This window comes from Saccopteryx bilineata, chromosome 6, assembly GCF_036850765.1.
Source record: "Saccopteryx bilineata isolate mSacBil1 chromosome 6, mSacBil1_pri_phased_curated, whole genome shotgun sequence".
NCBI classification, from domain to species: domain Eukaryota; kingdom Metazoa; phylum Chordata; class Mammalia; order Chiroptera; family Emballonuridae; genus Saccopteryx; species Saccopteryx bilineata.
The window spans coordinates 135,641,638-135,664,928 of NC_089495.1; the positions used below are offsets into that span (position 1 = coordinate 135,641,638).

General features: G+C 49.5%; 2 protein-coding genes across 6 annotated transcripts in view; one reads left to right on the plus strand and one right to left on the minus strand.

Annotated features, from left to right (window-relative positions):
• EIPR1 (EARP complex and GARP complex interacting protein 1) overlaps positions 1–12,183 on the minus strand; it is a 78,751-nt gene extending 66,568 nt beyond the window's left edge. The window contains exons 1-3 of one of the 2 annotated variants that reach the window (XM_066236176.1): positions 12,016–12,183; positions 3,683–3,766; positions 1,566–1,698 (exon numbers count right to left, since the gene is read on the minus strand). In XM_066236176.1, coding sequence (XP_066092273.1) covers positions 1,566–1,698; positions 3,683–3,766; positions 12,016–12,057 — 259 coding nt within the window. In that variant the 5' untranslated portion in view covers positions 12,058–12,183. Of the gene's footprint in view, positions 1–1,565; positions 1,699–3,682; positions 3,767–12,015 lie in introns of those variants that run through there. The other variant, XM_066236178.1, reaches the window with a different exon arrangement.
• Positions 12,184–14,146: 1,963 nt separating this feature from the next.
• The window catches only part of TRAPPC12 (trafficking protein particle complex subunit 12), a 39,180-nt gene continuing 30,035 nt past the window's right edge, over positions 14,147–23,291 (plus strand). Inside the window, exons 1-3 of one of the 4 annotated variants that reach the window (XM_066234520.1) lie at positions 14,147–14,168; positions 21,003–22,237; positions 23,033–23,149. In XM_066234520.1, the coding sequence (XP_066090617.1) occupies positions 21,008–22,237; positions 23,033–23,149 (1,347 nt within the window). In that variant the 5' untranslated portion in view covers positions 14,147–14,168; positions 21,003–21,007. Of the gene's footprint in view, positions 14,299–14,967; positions 15,282–21,002; positions 22,238–23,032; positions 23,150–23,291 lie in introns of those variants that run through there. The other 3 variants (XM_066234518.1, XM_066234521.1, XM_066234519.1) reach the window with 3 other exon arrangements.

A 23,291-nucleotide genomic window follows, 5' to 3' on the forward strand; every position in this document is an offset into this window, starting at 1 on the left:
GGAACAGGGAGGGAGCGGGACAGCAGGGACACAGCATACGTGGTGGCACACCAGGGATGCGCACACAGGGAAGCTCTGCAGGATGAGCACGGGCCACGGCAACACTGGCATGTGGCCGTCGGCCAGCCCGCGTGGAAGTATGAGACAAGGAGCAAGTACCAGAAGGTGAGGAAGGACAGGGACAATTCTGGTCTTCACTAAAAGGCCTGAGAGAGCAAGGCCAGGACTCCGGAGCAACAGCAACTGTGTCTGCACTCATGGGGCCAGGGCTCACTAGGGGCACAGGTGCTGCTCAGACAACATCCCCAGCGGTCACACTTTTTTGCAAGCTGCGCCCCCTGAGCACAGGGAGGACCTATGACTCACTTCTCACTGACAGAACAGGGAGTAGGTGATGGGTATCACACCATGACCAGGTGCTACACAGCAAAGGTGAAGGTGTTCTGAGATGAAATCAGGGTTGACTGACCTTGAAGTAATCAAAAAGAAGATTGGTCTAAAGAGTCTGAAAGTCACTCTTCTGGAAGAGGACCACCTCTTTATCTGTGTACGTGTAGAAACTTCCGGTTACCTCCAACCATGGAAGGCAACCACCTTCCCTTAAAAGCGGGTGGGGTGGACAGGATCAAGAGCACCCAGAGGCAGAAGACCAGCCGTGGACTGACCCCTGATCTCATGGGGATCCAGCACTTTTTCTTCTAAAGTGGCCAGGGTAGGCAGGGAGATGGGCCAGCCCACATGCAGGGACAGTGAACCTTCCACACAGGATGGGATACCCTGCCATCAGAGGTGCAGACCCGCAGACCACCCAGAGCAAGTGTAGGGGGGACTTATAGGACGAAGCCATTCATGCTTATTCTTACTTGTCGGACACAGTAACTCTTTACACACAAGTATAAAAGTATGTTTCCATCCCAAAGCACTGGGAAGGTTTAGGGCGGATGTCGCAGGCCGACAGGTCCTGTAGGACGGTGGCTTTCCTCAGAAACAAGGTAACAGAAGAAAGGAACGCACTCCGAGAGAGGTCCTCCCCCCACACCGACAGGGGCAGAGAGGAACCTGAATGGGTTCCCAGGATGCTGCTTTCAATCAACAGAATAATGCAATTAAAGGCAAGTGGGGCTGGGGGAACCCATGGCAGCACAAACACACGTGCGCATGTGTGCAAGGAGTGGCTCGCAGGGCACTGAGCTCACACTGTCCTCACCTTGTAACTATTACAGCACATACACACAAGCAACCGGACAGGTGCCAAGCCGCCTTGGAGACGGTGTAGCTAAGTAACGTGGAAGGGTGCCCAGGTCCATTATTCCAGGAGCTCCGGCACACTGCCCACCCCACCCCAACGGGGCAGACTTCGGGGGACAGCTAAGATTCGTTCCCGCCGTGTCTTGGACTTGGGATTCCATTACCCGCCACACCACTACCCACAGCAACGCAAGTTCTCTGTGAATGCAGCACCCTCATTGATCACAGATGTTATAAATCATGTGCCCATCCATGAGTGACACAAACCACAAGCTCAGCGGCCCTCTGGCTGAGCGTGCAGAGGGCTGGGTACTCACTCTTGTTGTAGCAGGTGGCCAACACGCCCTTGTCGGCAGGGCTGGCGCTGATGTGCCATATTTCGCCCACTTGGTGGAGGAGGACGTTTTTGTTTATGATGTTATTTTCGTCGTCAAAATCTATGATGTGGATCTAGAAACACAACGGAGGCACATGTCAGGACCTCACTTGATAAAAGTGATGCAGAGAGAATGGAGGCATCTCTGAGCGTCAGCCTCACTCTGCTACATACAGTACACGGCTCCGCATGGTCAGCTCACTGCATTCCCTCCAAAGACAAGCGTGAAACCCTGCACTGTTACACACAGGTGCCTGACATGGCCCCGTCATATCTGGTCTAAAGAGAGAAGACACCACAGCCTCTGCTCCCAGGTAGTGTTGGGGCAGGTTGTCCAGAACTGGACAAATCCACCAAGAGCCTCGGGACCTGCTGGATGGCCATGGAAAGGGGCCAGGGGCAGGTCCTGCTGCCTCCACAGGCCTGGGCTGACCAGCTCTGCCCCATCCACCCATGATGGGTGGCGGACACGACACATGTCACAAATGGGTGAGGTGGGAAGAACTGAGCAGTCATTGTATGCTAGCAAGCACACCTTACGCTTCTTTTTAAAATTGAGTCTGACCACTGTCGGTGCTCTAAGCCCGTTAACATTCATTCTAACAGGACTGCATTCTAGCTACTGAATGACAAGTTAAACCTGAACTTACCATGCTTTTCTAAGATCAGGAGGAATTAAAATGACTTTTACCTTGGCTACGTAGCTCAGTTGGTTAGAGCATCACCTTGACATTCCAAGGTTGTGGGATTGATCCCCAGTCAGAGCAGACAAGAACCCACCAGTAAGTGAGTACATAAATAAGTGAAACAACAAACTGGTGTTTCTCTCCATCTCCCTCTCTCTCCCCCTTCCTCTCTTTCTCTTTAACATCAAGAAAGAAAGAAAGTCAGATTTTAAATCCTAACAATGTTTGAATAATTATGCGATGCAAACTTTCCGCTTCCCAGGAAAGCCAGCAGGCAGCAGGACACGCGAGAGGAGCAGGAGCCCTGTGAGCACACTAGGGCAAGCACCTGTGGGACGAGCGGACGCCTGACTGTCCCGGCAACGCCACACGCCTCTCCCAGGGCAGGCAGTATGGGACACCGACACATCAGAAACACCCTGCTCGCCTGCCTGCCCTCTGGACCCACAGAAGGGGACCTCTGCAGGAGGAAGGTGAAAAGGAACGCGTGGGGCCGTTCTTTCCTCCCACCCTGGCCGGAGAATGGGCACTGAAGGCCACACCGGTGCCTCACTCAGCGATGCCGTGGGGAAGGCTGAGTGAATGAGATGCAGGAGACAGCAGCTCTGCAGAAAGCACACCGGGAGCCACCGCAGGACGGAGGACACGAGGTTCCAAATAGTTATTGCTTCTCACCATAAAACATGAGCTAAACACAGAACTCCCTGACGTTCCACGTCCCTGTGTGACAGTGGTGCCTAGCAGGGCCCTACTCCATCTGTCACGGCCCATGTGCCCATCCTCGTGGCACCACAGCACCGTGAGGCACAGAGCACCCACGGCTCCCCCTCTGTTGCACGGTGAGGAAAGTGCAGTCCAGCAAGGGTCGTCTAGGTGCTCAAGGTCACACGGCCAGCGTCAAGCTGTGGACTGCCCCTGATCTATTGGGATCCAGCACTCTTTCTTTTAAAGTTGCCAGAAAAGTAATGGGTCACAGCTTGTATGTCCGCCTGGTTCAGCGGGTGGTGACGGCCTACAGCTCTCTGATGAGCAGGGCTGAGGCCTCACTCAGGCTGAGGCGGGGAGCGTGCTATGGGCAATGAGGAGTCAGCACTACTTGGGGGAAGGGTTAGTGCTGACAGCAGACACCCCCCAGGTTGCTTGCTCCTCAGTCACTTGCACGGTAAGTCCCGTATGTGATGCCACACAGGGCAAGTCTAAATGACTGAACTCAGCCAGGACCATAGCTGGATATTTAAATCTCAACAGAAGTTTTGTTTCATTTCTGTGGCCCTGATTTTCTCAAACATTGCTTGAAAAATCCAGAGCAATGGTCACAAAACCAAGAGTAGATTTAGTCATTAACACATTTGCACTTGTCAGAAATAGTTACCTGATTGTCATATTTAAGAGACTGCGTCCCAACCAAAAAGCGGATGGCATCTGTTTCTGCAATTTGAGGGGTGAGAGCCCGGGCCTGTGGGAGAATGGACAGGGCACACGTTAACGACACTGGGCAGGGTCACACAGTGACGGACACGGCAGTCACTGACCTCCCACTTCATATGTGTCTGTAGAAACCATTGTAAGTGGACACAAAAGTTGAGCAGTGAAGACATAAACTGTGTCTTAATAAAGCCATCATTTCCAGCAGTGATAGCTTGGTGGACACACTAGCCTTCATCCATACAGCAGCCAATGGCTCCTGGCAACGGCACAGCAGTTGTTTCAAACCAGGTCTTCTGTGGAGGGCACCGGAAGACCGAGGGCAGACTAGAGAGCCATAGGGCAACAAAGTGTGGTTCTCCATAACCATGGCATCGGGGCTGACTGTCCACAGCACCAGGAGACGAACACGGTTCACTGAAGGAACCCTGTCCACACCCTCACTCTGCCTGCAGCTAGACACAGGCCCGACACCCCACTTCCTCCATCACATCGAGTTCCTACGTGGTCTCACTGCCCTGATTCATTCTTTTCAAAATGGTAAGAAGGGCAGGTTAACAGTTGTCCTGACCACTTGATCTGGTGCCAATGGCCCTCTGGGTGTCTACCATAAAAGCTCTGAAGACAACAGAAAATACAACCACATCACATAAGTTCCCACCCTTCCTCAGAAGAACCAGCGGCACAAAACATCAACTACTAAAATAGAGTTCAGTAAAACCACGCGATGTATGTCTAAAGCAGTATTCAAGATTAGACAAGTGGAGGGAGAAAAGAAAAAAAGACCTACTTCATCCAATTCGACTACTTAGAGTACTTTTAGGTTCCACTGTCAGTGTGCCCATACCCTCCTCGGCAAAAGCTGGCTGGATAATTTTTGGAGTCTTGGACCTCTTTGCAAAGCTAATGAATTCTTATGAATCTATAGATTTTCCTGCCAAAAATGTGCATACATATACACAGAATTTTGTCTATATCAGTGAATTCACCGACGCTCTGAACCCTATCAGATGTAAACGCCCCTGGCTTAGAGGAAAAACAACTCATGAGGAAGGGTCCAGGCCATGCCCGAAAGACAAAACCACCGCCAACCACTCCACTACGGACCATTCAGATGGCGGGACTGAATGCCACCCCTGGAGAACATGAGACCCAGAAAGAAGTGAACTGCAGTCGTGGCCATCAGACGGACACAAGAGGGCGATTTGGCGAGGCAGAAGCCACCTGGGTGCCTGTAACAAGCCAGCATTCGACCTGCTTCACTCTAAAGCCACGTGAAGAGCCAAGAAGTACACAGCTGGAGAGGAGCAACGGGCAGCACGCAAGACCCTGACATCAGTGGATCCTGTGTCTCAGGGGGAAAGCTGCTGCAGTCTCAGACAACCTTGTTTTTTCTCACATGGAAGAAGCCTTTCTTAATCAGAGAGGAAAATTATCCCAACAACAACAACAAAAAAATCTAAATGGCATCTTTAAAAATTACACTGAAGCCCTGGCCGGTTGGCTCAGTGGTAAGCATTGGCCCAGAGTGTGGAAGTCCCGGGTTCGATTCCAGGCCAAGGCACACAGGAGAAGCCCCCATCTGCTTCTCCACTCTTCCCCTTTCTCTCTATCTCTCTCTTTCCCTCCCTCAGCCAAGCCTCCATTGGCACAAAGTTAGCCTGGGCACTGAGGACGGCTCCATGGCCTCAGCCCCAGGTGCTAGAATGGCTCTGGTTGCAATGGAACAACGCCCCAGATGGGCAGAGCATCGCCCCCTGGTGGGCATGCTGGGTGGATCCCACTCAGGTGCACATGGAGTCTGTCTCTCTGCCTCCCCACTTCTAACTTCAGAAAAATACAAAAAAAAAAAAAAAAAAAAGAACAGTGAAATCTCAAAAAAGTTTAAGATCTTTCTAGTACATTACTAGGTAAAAATTATAAAAATAATTTAACCGGACATTTTGGTGACAGAGCTACATCCATGTCTATAATTCTGCTTCTTCAAATGAAGGTAAACATGACTTTTCTAAGTCTAGTTGTAATGATGGTTCTGAGGTGTTCCAGTGACCCTGGGGGTTCTTAGAAGGATGTGCACCAAAGCACTCAAAACAGAACGAAAACACAGGTCCTGCCTGGGGACCAAAATGTGTATATAAATACATGTATGCATATGTATGTGTATGTGTATAAGTTACACAGACTCCACAAATCACATATACATGCACACATAAGATTGAAAGTATATAGTATCACAAAAATTTTCCATGTATTTTATCTTGGTTCATCCTTATAAGCCAATGAAGCAGACAGGAAGACAGGACGGGTAATGTTATTCCCACACAGAAGATAAAGACATTGAGGGACCAGAGAGGGTAGCGGACCCAGCCACAGTCACACGGCTTCTAGAAGTGGGAGAGCAACCCAGACTCCCAGTCTAAGTCAGTTCTCCTTCTGGTATGGTGAAGCAGGAAACTGGTAACACAAGTAGGATAATTATGTATTTGGTTGGCGTCAGATCATGGGTCACTTTATTATCATTCATTGCATGTGTCTTGCACAGTTTTCGGAGGAAAGCCATGGCCACTTCCTCATGGAGCAGTCTAGCCTGCCATCACCATTTAGGCAGCTGGAGAACATCAGGGAAGACCCATCGAAATGTGCTGACCAGGTGTACTAAGTCGCAGGGGGCATAGAAAACAGAACTTGCGGCTACGAACTGAGGACACAAAATTCCCTTGGGAAATTCAAAACTGTATTCATGTGCTCCCTAGACTGAGCAAGTGAATGATCACCCTAGATAACAGGCACGGGCTGTACCTCAGTCACCATTCTTTTTTTTTTTTTTTTGTATTTTTCTGAAGCTGGAAACGGGGAGAGATAGTCAGACAGACTCCCGCATGCGCCCGACCGGGATCCACCCGGCACACCCACCAGGGGTGCCGCTCTGCCCACCAGGGGGCGATGCTCTGCCCCTCTGGGGCGTCGCTCTGCCGTGACCAGAGCCACTCTAGCGCCTGGGGCAGAGGCCAAGGAGCCATCCCCAGCGCCCAGGCCATCTTTGCTCCAATGGAGCCTTGGATGCGGGAGGGGAAGAGAGAGACAGAGAGGAAGGAGGGGGGCGGGGTGGAGAAGCAAATGGGCGCTTCTCCTATGTGCCCTGGCCGGGAATTGAACCCAGTCCCCCGCACGCCAGACTGACTCTCTACCGCTGAGCCAACTGGCCAGGGCAGTCACGGCTCTTAATCAGACTTTCCCCTTCCAGAGCCACACTCCAGATACAAGCAGGCATGGAAGAGCTTCTGCTCTAGCAACTGAGACACAGAATGGGGGCAGTTCAGCCCACTGCAGTGACTCATCTCCCTCCAGAAAGGATCTCTTTGCCAAGAGCCACCCCCAAATCACTAGGCTGGTACAGCAGAGAGCGAAGGATTATCTGAGCACCATCCCAACAGCGCAATTAACTCCTTGGGGTTCTACAAGCTTTTCTAGAAAGACCAAAGAAAGGAAGGAAGGTATACCTGTCTTCATTCTGTGCTAGCTAAATGTCTATTTCTCATCCTCCGCACCAGGAAAACACCAGCTGCCTCAGATACGGAGGGTTCTTAAAGTGATGATGTGCACCTAAGTACTCAAAACAGAATGAAAACACAGGTCCTGCCTGGGAACAAAAATGTGTATATAAATACATGTATGCATATATGTGTGTATGTGTATGTTACACAGACTCCACAAATCACATATACACTCACATATCACACACATGTGCATGTGTATGTATACATATATGTGTATCTGTATATGTAAATATACATGCACATGCATATCCATCTATCCTGGGTAACATATTTGTTGAAGGAGGAAAAAATTTTAAAAGCAAAGGCAAGCAAGCAAGCTGGAACCCAAAACATGACTGAGGTGTCAAACTGCCCATGTAAACAATGTACACAAAATAATAGCAACAAACACTCTCCACACTGCAGCTTCACTTGTTCTTCACCTGAACTCCGGGCTTCTCCTGAGCCTCACTCTGTCCCAGGGAAACATCTTCATACATCTCCATTAACTATTTAAGCCAAAGTACAATATTCCTTGTGAGTGTATTCCTCTATTGCTGCTGGATTCATGTGCCTGAGCCCACATCTGGATTCCATGGTGCTGCCTGAAAACTGCAGTCCATGGGCACAAGTCAAAATTCCCCTCCCATGAGCTAAAAGATGCCAGTTATTTCAATAGCAAAATGTTACCAAACTCAAGAGGTCCCCCACTTGGGTGCTCTAGTCCAGAGTGAGATGTGGTTATCATTAGGTAGCTTTATTTCATTGCCGCAAGTCAAGAAGACCGGGATTCTCATCCACAGCTGTCTCCAGGAAGGAAGGCTTAGCCATCGCTTGTCAACACCAGTGTTTTTCGACTGCTGGTCCGCGAACCAGTCCACCACCAGAAATTTCATGCTGGTCCCCATGAAAGACTTAACCACCCTGATGTTGTACAGGATTATAGACCCAAAGATTTTGATTGAATTCACTTATGCTCAAAGTGATTTCTACCTTAGTGGTACCTGAAATAATTTTATTTTCACCAGGAGTCAGGTATAAAAAGGTTGAAAACCACTGATATATACTATTTGGTTAATTACATGTTGATTTCCTCTTTGCCCTTGACTAAACTTACCTGGATTCTGGTCAAAGAACCACCCAGACCTTGCCACCCTTGTCCTATCCAACAAAAATGTGCCACAAACACTAATGTGCTCAGCATTTTCTGACTTTGATGACCCTCCCTCCACCATGTCGCTGCTCTGGCTAGGAGTGCCTCACTTTATCCTGCAAACCTCACTACCCTCAGCCAGCGGACAGTAACCGAGTCCCATCTTTTAGCGCGAACTCTTCCCCACATCGATCTGAACCTCACTGGCAAACAAACTCCCACAGTAACTTTCAGTTCTTTTTATGCTTCTGCAGTAATGCTTCTTCCAAGTCAAGAAAGTCATGGCCCATGATGCTATCCAAAGTAAACAAGTGCAAACATCAGCTGCTGCTTTTAAGGTAAAAAAGAAATTCAGATAAAATAGCTGACACCCAAGGCAGTAACATTTTTTTTTTTTTGTATTTTTCTGAAGTTGGAAATGAAGAGGCAGTCAGACAGACTCCCACATGTGCCCAACCGGGATCCACCCGGCATACCCACCAGGGGGCGATGCTCTGCCCATCTGGGCATCGCTCTGTTGCAATCAGAGCCACTCTAGCGCCTGAGGCAGAGGCCACAAAGCCATCCTCAGCGCCCGAGCCAACTTTGCTCCAATGGAGCCTAGGCTGTGGAAGCGGAAGCTAGAGACAGAGAGGAAAGAGAGGGGGAGGGGTGGAGAAGCAGATGGGCGCCTCTCCTGTGTGCCCTAGCCAGGAATCGAACCCAGAACTCCTGCACGCCAGGCCGACGCTCTACCACTGAGCCAACTGGCCGGGCAGTAACATTTTAATGACCTCAAAGACCCAAAACCGAAGATCAAAATCTCTGGGTTATTTAGATTTCTTAAGACAGAGAAGTTATTGAGCAGCACCGGTCGAAGACACCCATATTAGGGAGCGTAAGACCACGGCAGGTTGTATCTCCCTGGATGGACCCTCTGTAGGTACCCCTATGCGTACCTCATTAAGGAGAAAACAGTCTAAATTCCTGGTTAAGGCACTCTGAAGTTGGACTGAATTTAAAGCCTACCGACTACAGAAAAGTAACATCCACCAAAATGACTGCTTAGAGAATTAAGTTGAAGTCTGCACAGCACTAAGCAGAGTGCTCCTCACACTGGTCTTTTTTTTTTTTTAATGTGAGAGGAGGGGAGGCAAAGACAGACTCCAGCATGCACCCGATCAGGATCCACCCGGAAAGCCCACTAGGGGGCAATGCTCTGCCATCTGGGGCCTTGTACCATCGCTAGGCAACCAAGATATCTTTTGCACCTGAAACCGAGGCCATGGAGCCATCCTCAATGCCAAGGAGCAATTCACTGCAATCGAGCCATGACTGCAGGAGGGGAGAGAAGGAAAAAGGTGGGGGGGGGAGCAAAAGGGGAGGAGTGGAGAAGCAGATGGTTGCTTCTCCTGTGTGCCCTGACAGGGAATAAAACCCAGGACATCCACGTGCTGGGGGACACTTCACCACTGAGACAACTGTCCAGGGCGGCACTGGTCTTGTGAGTCAAACCCTGCCACCCAGTTCATTATTCATAGGTCACTTAGATACTGCCTGGCAAGGCATTTCTCATTAAGGATTTTTGTCTCGTTATAATAATTAGAACAATATTTACTGGATTCTTATTATGTGCCAGACACTGTCCTAGGTGCCTGGATTAAATCTGTTGACTCATTTAATTTCCACAAGGGCCACACTGGGTCGACACTCATTTTCCCACTGTGTTGGGAAGGAAACTGAAGCCCAGGGTCACACAGCTAGTTAGCGCTGGGGCCAGGGCTGAAGCTTCAGGAGTCATGTCAAGTCCTGGCTTTCAGCTATGAACATGCTGTCAACTTCTGGAAAACAGAGATTAATTATGTTTTTGACACACATTGCTGCACTCTGTTATGCACCGGGTACCTCACAATGCAATGAACTGTATCTGTCCCACTGTGGTGAAGCTATCTGAATACATGGAAACCAGTTCAGCCCTGGCTAGGTGACTTGATTGGTTAAAGCATCGCCCCAAAGTGCAGAGGTTGCTGGTTCGATCCCCCATCAGGACACATACAAGAACAAATTCTCTCCCTCTTCCTCTCTCTCTAAATCAAAAAATAAAATAAAAATTTTAAAAAGAAAGAAAACTAGTTCAAGGCTCTAAGAGCCCAGACAGAACTCCACCTATCTTCCTGTCCACCTCATTCCCTAAGGCACCCCTCACTGCTCTCCAGCCGCAGGCTTTCCTGCTCTCCTCCTGAAGGAGGAAAAAACAGAAAAATGCAGAGAAGGGATGGCTGCAATGTCTGGGATCTTACACTCCAGCCCGTGACCTCACTGTTCAGGACTAAGGGAGCAAGGGCAGACAGTAAAGTTTGAAAAATAACAAACCAGGAGTGTGGACGTTGCTTGTTATCAGTTCCTTAAAATGAACTCACTGCTCCAGAGAATAGTATAATATAAGTAAAAAGTCAAAGACAGACCCCGGGGCCTCCTCTCATACCCCCTCTCCTCCCAGAGACAATGAAAGTCAGGCCTACAAACAAAGAAATTAGGCATTCGTCACGTGAAAGCTAAAGCTGTCAAGGTATATAAGGTGTAAGAAATCTAACTTCGGGGAGCACGTGCTTGGTTGCCTCTTTAGGGGTCACTCTAGCTATTAAAATCCTACTTCCACCTGACCAGGCGGTGGTGCAGTGGATAGAGCGTCGGACTGGGAGGCAGAGGACCCAGGTTCGAGACCCCGAGGTCGCCAGCTTAAGTGCGGGCTCATCTGGTTTGAGCAAAACCTCACCAGCTCGGACCCAAGGTCGCTGGCTCGAGCAAGGGGTTACTGGGTCTGCTGAAGGCCCCTGGTCAAGGCACATATGAGAAAGCAATCAATGAACAACTAAGGTCTCACAACGAAAAACTGATGATTGACGCTTCTCATCTCTCTCCGTTCCTGTCTGTCTGTCCCTAATTATCCCTCTCTCTGACTCTCTGTCCCTGTAAAAAAAAAAAAAAAAAAAAAATCCTACTTCCTTCATCAAGTTGGGAGTTATTTGTCCTCCTTTGACTCCTGCGACACTCTTAAACTGCCACGTGCACCCCCCCCCCTTTTCATCACTTACATGAGGGGTAAACTCATTCCACAACCACTGGCTGAGCACCCACTACGATGGTCTCAGGGACCAGGGTCTGGAGCGCGCAGGATGAAAAAGAAACGGGGCATTCATTAGTGGGGAAGCAGGTGACATCCGAACACTGCGGTTCCGGCCACCAACTGTCCCAACGCTCCTTTCCTCGCTTTGGCCACTGTGCCCGGGTCACGTAAGGTGCCATCAGCAGGGGGACCTGGAGACGTGGGACAAGAACCTTCCGGCTCCCTCTGCATGTCTGTCGGAGATGTAACTGTATCAGAATCAAACTAGGAAAACTGGACTTCCTGCCTCCCGGAGCCCCGGCGCTGGAGGGGAAATGCACACGAACCCAGCGACCCGGGCGCAGTGACAGTCCGGCCCCCATAACGCCCGGGACGACACAGGGAGGCGGCGGGGTTTGTCCCGCGGAGCCCGGCGGGCCCCGCAGCCTCGGGTGCCTTCGCTGCACGGGGAGGCGGGGACGCCGCGAGGCCGTCCTGTGACCAACCTGGAACTCCAATCCATAGATCACCGGCGAGTCGTCCTCCATGCTGCGGCCGCCCCCACGCCTCAGGCGGGTGCTTAGAGCCGGCGCGCACCTGGCTCAGCGCCCATTCATTCCCAGCGTCCGGCCTACGCGAAACAAGACGCTTTCCGGCCCAACGCGGCTTCCGTCAGACTCACTTCCTGTGTTTTTCTGATGCGTCATCAAGACGCTCCTCACCGACGGCCCATGGCGGCGGCGCCCAGACCGTGCGCATGCCCACTGGGGCTCCCATCCGGGCTCTCAACTCCGCTGGCGGGGAGGGGCTGGAGCGGTGGCTGAGACTTGGTTTGTGGGAGCGGGCGAGGGCGGTGGCGGGCCAGGCGGGCGCAGGGTTCCACCTGCACGGTGCTCCCCCCACCTCGCCGTTAGGAGTCGCCCCGCCGGAGAGTCTCCTGCTGCAAGTCCTTTCCCCCCAGCTCCATCCTGGGATCGCTCACCTGCAATGGTGACACTATCTTTTGTTAACACTGGCACTTTCTCCTGAGCGCGAGGACAAACGCTTTATACCCACTGTTGTAAATAAAGTTCTTGTTCCCAGCCTTACACGGAATAATCATGCTTGCGTTTAACGATCAGCCGCTGCGTGGTGTAGCTAGGATGGGTGGCTGCTCTATCAGACTCCTATTTAGGCCAGAATTAAAGTCGGGGGCCCAGCAATGAGGGTAGCCTGGGAAAAGGACCTCATTACCAGTGCTGGGGTGACAGGGAGGCCTGGCATAGCAGTGCTGGCGGAACCTGACCACATTGGAATCACCTGGAATGACCCCTAGGTTCCTGCCGCACTCCATCTCCAGGACTGTCCCAAAGTGCTTGCCTTGACATTATTAGGCCATGTTCTTGTTACCTGAACACAAGGAGTTTGCAGTTTGGGATCTTTTATTCAAGAACGAGAAGTAGTATTCATGTAGTTTTATTTATTTGCAGCAGATAAGGAAGGAATTCCCATCTATAGCCCTGTCTCCCTGAAGGGAGGCTTAGCCATTGCTAAATATACGTCATTTGCTTAACTACATGTTAATTTATTCTTGAAAGTTGGCTAAACCTATCCTATTGGGTTCCTGTCAGTCTCATCTGGTTACAGCTGTGTCTGCAAAATCTTGTTCTACATGTTAATATTTAGCAAGTGTCAACGTAAGAAACGTCCAAACATATAAGAATTTTGTGAGTTTATTTGAGCCAAACTATCGACAATTGCTGGGAAGCCAAATATCAATGGCTTGAGAAAATGTTCCGGAAAAGGGCGGTTTTACCACTAATTTTACACATCAGAATCAAAGGGGAAGATGTAATCCATTGGTTATAGATTAGGGAAGTGGGAAAAAGCGAAATGGGGAAATCTCTGGCGGTAGATAAAAGGTAAAGAGAATAGACACATTTTTACATATGTGGTATAGGCTAGGTAACAGTTAACAGGTATAATAACAATGAGAGCTTCTGTGTCTCTAGCTCTGGTAGGAGATTGTGCCCCTAGGGGTCTCGAGAAGAGGAAAGTACCCTGACATTCCAGAGGTGTGTCATCAGAGTTGCAAAAAGACTATAGACAGGCTCAGTTAAGGTAAAGATTGACGTTTGTCAAGGGCTATATGGGCCCAGGACATGACTACACTCCGTAACTGGCTTTTATTCAGAAAGTTTTCATTTCACACCATCCTGCTTGGTCACTTGAAGTCTCTGAGCTCCTGAGGACACCAGGCAGGCCTTCCTGAGCTTCTGGGGTTTAGTGTGTGGCCCCTTTTCTGTCCGCAGTACAAATGCATGACAGGAAAAGTTGAAAATACAGGTAGGCACAAAGATAAAATACCTGAAAATCAAGTCTTAGGAGGGCGCTTTGGCCTGGAAGGAGATGAGCCTAACCCGCGCCCATCCAACTGCCCTTCGCTATACGTTTGCCTGTAGCTCTGACGTCATTATAACTCCCCCTTCCCACTCCCCGGTACCTGCCGCTTGCCCCGCCCATTGCCCTCGCTCACGTTCACAGCTGGAGGCCTAGGCCCCGCCCTCTGCTGCGCGGACCGGAAACGCGCACGTTCCGGCCACGATCACGTGAGGCGGGCTGGTAAACGGTGACGCCGGCTCCAGCACTGGGCATGCGCGCCAGCCGCCGGCGGGCAGAGGTGAGCAGAGGCGCGCGCAGGCGCCGTGGGAGTCGCGGCTCTCACTCCCCCTTCCGGGTTCCCTCCGCTTTCTCCCGGACCCTGGTCTTGACCGCGGTGACCCCTACCAGAAGCTGCAGGCGGGAGGCAGGTGAGGACCGGCCCGGGCCACAGAGGGGGTCAGGCCACCCCGGCTGCTGGGGCCCCCGTCCCCGGGCGGCTCCCCGGGGCTCCGCCGCCCAGGTGTGCAGCGGGGTCTGCGGGGCGCCGATCGCGGGGCGGGGCGGCCGGGCAGAGGGGGTCCGAGCTCAGGCCCGCCCCGGCACCGGCGGCACCGTACCTTGTCTTGTTCCCAGTTCGCTGCGTGCAGACCGGCGCCCATGGGCACCTGCCCGCCACGCTCTCGGAGTCGGGAAGGCAGGGTAGGGGCCCGTGTACGGGCGTCCTAGCCCCCGTGTCGCGCGCCTCCCCGGCAGGTCCGGTCCAGATTGCAGGACACACCTGTCGCGACTGAAGGCACACCTGTTTAGAAAGAACCGCCAGGCTCCGAGATGCGCTCTAACATGTGTGTCTTGCTCACTCTCGACCGCCAGGCTTCAACCCCAAAGACGCGTTTCCTGTCTTTCTGGACGCTGGAGGACACCGTATCTTTGGGGTTCGGATACTTGACTCGTAGTATGTCCCTGTCCCCTTCTCCGTACATTCCATATACTGTGTTTGGTGCAGACGTGAGTCCTCCCCATGGGAAGGGAGGGGACAGCAGAGGGATGCAGATGGGATGCTGCAGCTTCTTCAGCTCGGTTCCTTGGTCTCTGCAGGGGCCTCCCCGTCCCAGGCGTGGTGGTACCACTCTGCTCTATCACTCAAGTTGCACCTGCTGCGCTTACCTGCGTGCAGCTCATCCCCGTTTGTCAAGTGCCTGGGCATCGGTGGCTATTTAAGAAGCCTGCCTTCGGTGGTCTTGCTGCCTCGCCCCAGCTGCTCTGAATTCCGATCCCTCCTAGCAGCCTTGCAAAGGACCAGAGGCAGAAAGACCCGTGCTGGGATCCTGTCCACAAGTATCCGGCGCTGCGCTGTGACAATCACTTGGCTTTCTCTGCTGTACCATGGAAGTAATAATAGGTCATAGGAGCTGTAGGTTGTCCCTGAGAATTAAAAAGATAATACATGTAAAATGCTTGATGGGCAGCGGGTGTTCTTTACGTGGGGAAATTTTATAAATATATAATAAATAAGTTTCCATGCAGCAAAGAATTTTCATGGAAATAGGGTTTGCATGATTGCCATCTGGTAAAAGATTTATAATTCAGAGTCTGATTCTAGAAAGGGAAACTGAACAGCCGTACTTTTCATTGTTAGTGGGTTTAAATGACGTAAAGTTAGTACTTCAGAAATGTTAAGGCGTTAATTAAGCTCACTGTGCAAAGCACTCGCCCAGTCGAAGAGATGTCTTTGCCAGCAATTTGATGGTGTCAGTGTAAAGAAACCTGGACTCTTTGTAGATTGAAGAAGGAATTTTATGTGGGCTGACCTGAGAGCAGGGCTCCAACAAGCCTAGGAACAGTGTCAGCCTTTAGGACAGTGAGGGGATATTTGTTTGCGAAGGAGGATGAAATATGCACTATGCATCAGCAGTTATCATTTCATACATTCAAGGATTGACAGTTTTACATCAGAGGGAGAGAATACACAGGTAAAGCAGGGTCTCAATCACCTGGAGTTGGGAGTTCTGGGAAAGCCTCTGGAAGCAGTTATTTTCACATTTTTATCAGGATATGTAGAAAGAACAGTCACTGCCTTCTAGAACCATTCCTCTCTTGAATTGGCAACTGTTGGAAAGTTTGTGGCTAGCCCCACAGAAGGCCTTGGTTAGGAATTTACTGCAATCCCTGGTTACCAATCAAGTTGGGAGTAGCACCTTAGGCACCCTTCCCTTTCTCAGTGGCGACATAAGCTTATAATCATGTGTATGGTTTAAGAAAAGTTATTAAGCCAGTAATAGGAGTAAAGATCTATATCACACACAAACCAAAAACAGATACATGTGCTTTTCCACTTTGAAATGATGAAATATAAAGACGGCACATAATAAACTTGGGAGATAGAAAAAAGATCAAATGCAAAACCGACTAGCCTTTCACCACCAGCATGAGAAGTGGACCATTGCCAGTGGCTTAGAAACTCCATGTGCCTCTCTCCCATCAAACTGTCTCCCCTTTGCTTTTTTTGTGTTTGTGTTACTAGGGCAATATATCATTTCATTTACATGTTTTTAACTTTATATTATTATACTGTTTACTTTTCTACTTGTACTTTGGGCAAAATTAGATTTGGGAAATTCAAATATTGATGCATTAGCTATGGGATGGTTCATTCATTTCTACTGCTGTTCAATATTCCAATTTTGAGTGTACCACTATTTACTAGTGTGTCTGTGGGCACTGGTTGTTTCCAGATTTTTTTTATTTTTTATTTGGGGGGCTTTGGAAGGAGAATTATTTTGTTTGGATTTGCTATTCATAAACATTCATGGTTGTAGCTTATAGTGCTGTGTGCAGGAATTCCTCTGTAATATACGTCCACCAGTCGGATTGTGAGATTATGGGGAGTGAGACCATATATTCTATCCACTTGGACTCTTTTGAGGGTGAAAGAGGTATTGACTTTTACTGAGACCACGAGTATAAAATGGAGTTGTGCTGGAAAAATCAATTAGTATGGCTGTTTAAGTCCTAGGGTGCATGCTTGTGTATCCCTTTCAGCCTGTTCAAATCTTTTACCTATTTTCCTATTGGATCATTTATTGATTTGTAGGCATTTTAAAATATATTCTTGATGCTAATTAAGAAGTCTGAGAATACAAAGTGTAGAAGAACATGTTGAACAACAATACTTACACACTACTACTATGTGTGTAAAGTGGTACAACCCCTTAGTTAAGCAATCAGACATTATCTAGTGAAGATAAAGAAGTGTATTACTCAACGCATGCACACACTTTTAATATCATGAAGAACTTTGCACATGTACCCCAGAAGACGTGTACAAGAATGTGCATAACCAACTGTAGCATCAAAAACCTAAAAGCACCTCAAATATCTCTCATGAGTAGAATAGATCAGTGTTTTTCAACCACCCACATGCCAGAAATTTTGTGCCGGTCCACGAAACAGTTCACCTAGATCTTCATACACTGTCAGGGTGTTTACCCCAAGCAGCGCCAGTCAGCGGACCGACGGTTGAAAACCACTGGTATACACAATGCGTTGTGACAGCATCTCGGAGCAGAGCGTTATCACCAGTGAAGATGAATGAAATATACCTTCACTCCATGTACAAGGTTAAAATTGGGGGGCAGGAAATGAAGTCAGAAACTGAAAAAGCTAAGTAGCATATTGTTTGGGGAAATAAATGTGGACAATTTCAGAAAAACAAGAGTATAACAAATGTCAGAACATGACCTCTGAAGGGACTAAGGTATGTTGCCCTAGCCACAGATTAGAAATGCTGTTTTGCGTCCAATCAGTATTTCAGAAAAATTTCTAGAAAATGTACCTTTGATAGGAAGGGAAGAATTGCAAGGACTTCCTGAGGTTTTGCACTGAGAAAAGAGGACTTATCTGTGGCTTTAGCAGCAGCTCTTTCCCATCCGAGTTCGCTCTTCCATCAGCTGTGTCTGGTTTCTGCTCCCTTAACCGCTCCGCACCATTCCCTGATGTATCTCCTTGAGAACAGGGTCATGCTGTGTCGCCCGCTGTCTGAGACACAGCAGCACTCTTGAGTAATGGTCCCTGATTGGCAGGGCATATCAGTCCAGACCTTTGGCAGTGGTTTTTATTGAGAAATCCAGATGAACAATCTAATTTGCCCTCTGGAGTGGGCAGCCTCGGTGTCAACATTGTCACCAGGAAACAAAGAATTTGACTCAATAAATTGGATTGCATTAGACGTGAGGTTTCCAAGAAGAATGGAAACCTACTGTAGTTAGAAACTTAAGCTTTGACTTGAAAGATTGTTGCCTCTTTGCTCAGTTTTCTTATTTTCAGAAGATAACATATTTAAAAGTGTTTAAGGTAAATTGGTAAGCACAGAACGGCTGTGTTAGTTTTATCTTTTGCCTGGCTGTTGTCCTTCAGAAAGGTTATATTCTGACTGTCAAGAAGTAAGTTTCCCCAAAATGACTTCTAAAAATCTTTGCCTGTCTCTCTCTCTCTCTCTCTCTCTCTCTCTCTCACACACACACACACACACACACACACATACATAAATCATAGTTTTAATCTGGGTGTCTTTAATTATTGTGGGAGCAGCTGTTATCCAAGTGGCTACTGAATGGGTCTTGCATACTGTTGAGCCTTCTGTATTTGGGTCCTGTGGGCAGTAGCTCTGGTCATCCCTGGACAGTTCCTGGGTACCCATCGGAGCATGCCTTTCTCTGAATCTCTTATAATACAAATTAGCCTCGGCGGTCAGTTAGTTTTGCTTGTTTTAAAGGTAGAATATTCTCCACTCTTTCCTGCATAGAAAGAAAGAAAACACTGTGATTTTTGCCCCTTCTGATGCGCCTTCCCTTTTCTTCTGATCATGGGTTTTGGACCTTGTCGCCTCTGTGGTCCCCCGGTTGTGGATTAATGTAGTGCTGGGGGACCTGGAGTGATGGCTGGAAAGTCTGTTTTCTGAAAAGGGCTCAGAACCAGCTGTTCTGGCATCTCCTTGTCACCAGACTCTGGGCTAGGGCACCTCAGTCCTCAGAGGGTTAGTCAAGGGGGTCAGTGACACCCTTTCTGGTGTGTCACTGACAGGGACGTCAGATGAGTCCTGTCACTCTGACTCCCAGTGTCCTCATCTGTCTGTGAAGCAGCTGGTGGCCATCCTGCAGAGCTATTGTGGAGGAGAATGAAGGCGTGTTTGTTTCCCTGGTCTTCCTGCTCCCCTGAGAGACCCAGGGGAGAAACATCTTACGCATGGGTGCACCCACTCTTTGATGTCCCTAAGGCAGCGTTAGTCTGGGCTTGCTGAGAAATAGAACCAGAAAGGGGGCTATTGTTCCTTTTAAATTTTGAGCTAATAGTTATTAGATGAACAGTTAATCAATGGGGAATTAGTAACTGACTATGGTGGACAAGAAACTTCTCCAGGAAGTTTCACTTTGATTTTCTACTTTAAATTAATCTTGGTTTTGGATCTCAGGGTGAGCCAAAAGGGAAGGACAGCTAGTTTGGAGCACTGTGATAAAAGCGTTGGCCATGAGAAAAAGGTCATCTATGGTCAGCTGAGTATAGTTTCTATAAGAAAAAGATGTTTGTTTGTTTGTTTGTTTTCTGGGAAAGCCATCTTTTATGATAGTCTTGGCCCCCTTACCTTGAATTTATTCGCTGTGAGAATAGAACTATGTACAGTAACTTTTGCTCAAAAAAAGTTCTTGGAGAGAAGGAGCCATCATGTTTTCAGATTGCAGACTCCCGTGTTCTTACGCACCCCCACCAGCCCCCACCGACCTAGTTTCTCCTGGGCTGGATGCGGCTTTTCTCCTGCCCACGGTGTGAGCCTGAGCAAGTCGCCTTGCCTCTCAGCTGCAGCTTCCTCCTCCCAAATGAAGGGACGGATGGCAGCCATTCCATAGGGTTGTCGTAGGAAAATGCGGGTGACGCTCTTAGAACAGGACAGTTACACATAAGCGCCAGTGTATGGTCTTGTCCTGCCATCCGCATCAGCCTCTTGTGCTGCCTCTGAGTCTTAAAGAGTGAATATGGTTTGAAAGGCTGAAGGCCCCACACCCCTGGGACGGCTATATTCAAAGAGACAGAATGAGGGCAGGTGACTATGTGGAGGAGTAGGAGTCCCCGCATGTGGGGATGTAAGATGGTGCTGACCACTGTGGAAGATAGGTTGGTAGTTCCTCAAAAACTGAATAGAATCACAGTGTGACCCAGCAATTCCAGCTCTGGGTACCCTCCCCCTCCCCAAAAGAATTGCAAGCAGGGTCTCAGAGGGATGTTTTGTACATCCCTGTTTGTAGAAGCAGTGTCAGTTCAGCAGTGGTCAAAAGATGGGCGTAATAAAGTGTCCATCATTGGACAAAGGAATAAACAAATGTGGTCCATCCAGACAGTGGACTGTTATTCTGTCTTATAAATTAGGGAAACTGATATAAGCTACACCATGAATAAACTTTGAGGACATTGTGCTAAATGAATAAAGCCAGTTACAAAAAAATAAACTGTGTGATTCCCCTTCTATGAGGTCACTAGAGTCATCAGATTCGTAGATGGAAAGTAAGATGGTGGTGGCCAAGGCCTGGGGGGAGGTGGGAGTGGGGAACTGCCGTTTAACGAGGACAGAATTTGAGTTTTGCAAGATGAGACGAGTTCTGGAGCCAGACACACAGCATGAATGTCCTTAATGCCACTGAACTATATACCTAGAGATGATAAAAGAGGGCTAACCATGTTCTGTGTCCTTTACCACAATAATAAATAAATGGCTGAGAATTGGGGTCTTTTGAATATTGACATGCATCTATAACTGAGAAAACTCTTGTTAAATGGGCATTTATTTTGGGGGGAACCATTTCAGTTTTCCTGCAGAGTTAAGCAGCAGGTGCCGGATGTCCCATGTACCTCTGCCTCCCCCACTGCCACACCCCACCAGAAGGGACGTGGGACACATCATCGTCACCTAGAGGTCATGGTAGACATTAGGGCTCCCTCTTGCTGTTGTGTTTAGACAAAGGTATAATGACATGTATTCACCATTTCTATAAGTTGAAAACAATTTTAACGGTTGGATAAAGTCAGCCTCCTAGTGACTGAGATGGAAAGCCGATGAGGTAGGTTACATGTGTCTTTGTTTCAGAGACCATGGAGGACGCTCAAGGTGCCAACCAGAGCCTGACCGTGGAGCCCCAGCTGGCTGAGGGGCCAGCAGAGACCATCACCCCACAGGCACCGCAGCCAGAACCAGGGCTGCTGTACCAGGAGGAAACCATCGACCTTGGGGGGGACGAGTTTGGGTCAGAGGAGAATGAGACCGTGTCCGAGGACTCAAATAATTTCATGGACAAGCTCAGTGAGCACATGATGGAGAGCGTCCTCATTTCTGACTCTCCTAACAACAGCGAGGAGGACATGGGTGACCTCGGGGGTGCGCAGGACCCCGTGGGGCTCGCGGGAGGCAGTGCTGCTCTCAGGCTGGACAGCGTCCCAGATGATGGTGTGGGCGGCAGTTCCCTGCATGACAGTGGGAGCAGTGGAGACGAGGCCACTGAGGACGTCTCCGACGTGAGCCCTGATGGCAGAGCGTCCTTGAAGGCAGACCCCAAGCCAGAAGGCCAAGGCCTGCCCGCCTCTGAGAACACAAGTTCAGGGGACCTGGGCCATGGGCGCGAGGGCGCTGTCCCCGAGGGGCCCAGCCTGCCCTCCAGGCAGCCTGCTCCTGAGGACCAGCCCGTGCCCGTGTGTACCATCTTCAGCCAGCCCCAGCCCGCAGCCACCCCGCCTGCCCCCTTTGGACAGGACGGCTTCCAGTCACAGATGGTGAAGTCACCCAGTTTCAGCTGCGCCAGCCAGCCGGCCGCCAAGACCCCCCCCCAGGTGGTCCAGCCCAGCCCCAGCCTGAGCACGTTTTTTGGCGAGACAACCAGTACTAACTCCCTGGCCTCTGACTTCTTTGACTCATTCACGATGTCCACATTCATTTCTGTCAGTAACCCCCATGCGGGCGCCGCCACCACCCCAGAGCCACTGTCTTCACTCACGGTGTCTCCGTCTCCCTCAGGAGGGAGCGCCCCGGCCCCCCCTGAGCCATACTCTCCAGGGGTGACCAGGTCAGAATCGGCCATCCCCACAGCGGCTCTAGAAATCCCTCCATCTCCAAAACCGTTTTCCCAGATCCAGGCTGTGTTCGCAGGGAGCGAGGACCCCTTTGCCACCGCCCTGAGCATGAGCGAGATGGACCGCAGGAGTGATGCCTGGCTGCCCGGGGAGGGGACCAGGGACGTCTTGGTTTCAGTAGCGACCCAACAGTACAACACGGTATTCGTAGACAAGGACAACCTCACCATGCCGGGCCTCAAGTTTGACAACATCCAGGTGAGCCTGGGCGTTTCCAACAGCCACGCTCACCAGCAGCATCTCCCTGTGAAGTGGACGGTTCTGTGTCCACATCTCATTCCTTTCCTCTGTTTCTGTTACATATTTGCATGCATGACACATACATAAAATTCCTGATAAGCATTAGAAAATCCTGTTCTTCAAGAGTTCCTCAGGTGCTCCTTGTGAGAGTCTGTGTTAGGTCACCAAGTAATTTAGGACCCAGTTGGCTTCCCTAATCTCATGTATTTCAGGTCCTAGTCATGGTCTTGGAAGTGAGTCCAAGAGGGTGGATAGTTCCCCTGGAATTCTCTGAAGCAGCTCCAGACTGTGTGACTGGGTTATCCGTGACATCTGGGCTCTAGTAAATGATCAATTTCCCATTCTTTTTAAATTAAAAACAGGCTTAATTCACAGTATCTTTCCTGTGTAAAATTATGTGGTGGCGATAGCTGGAGCCTGGGTCCTCTGCACAAAAACTCTGGTGTGGGTCTTTACCAAAGTGGTCAGATATTTGTATTGCATATAGTATGTTTGCTATAGAAAACGTCCTTATGGGTTCGATAAGAAAAATAAGAAAGGCCTTGGCCAGATAAATCAGTTGGATGGAGTGTTACAATTCATTGTGTCTAAACCCGGAAGCCTCCAAAAAGTGGATGCTTGCTGGACCCTGATGACACTGTACCCTCCACATGCCTATGGAAAAAAAGAAGCTTCAGTGGGTGACAAGTTCCAGTCAGCTGAGTTTAAGTAGCATTTTGTTGTCCTGACATATTTTTTGCATCTTCTGCCCAGGGGGACGCAGTTAAAGACTTGATGCTTCGCTTCCTGGGCGAGAAGGCCGCAGCCAAGAGGCAGGTCCTCACCGCCAGCTCAGTAGAGCAGTCTTTCGTTGGACTGAAGCAGCTGATTGTAAGTGACCGTATGTTTGATTTCTGATGGTGTTCTTCTACAGTTCCTGCCTTCCTTCATAATATTGCCCCTAGAGCTGATTACTTTGACTATATTATCCAATGCCTTTGCACACACACAGAGTTTTGTTAGAGTAAGTACC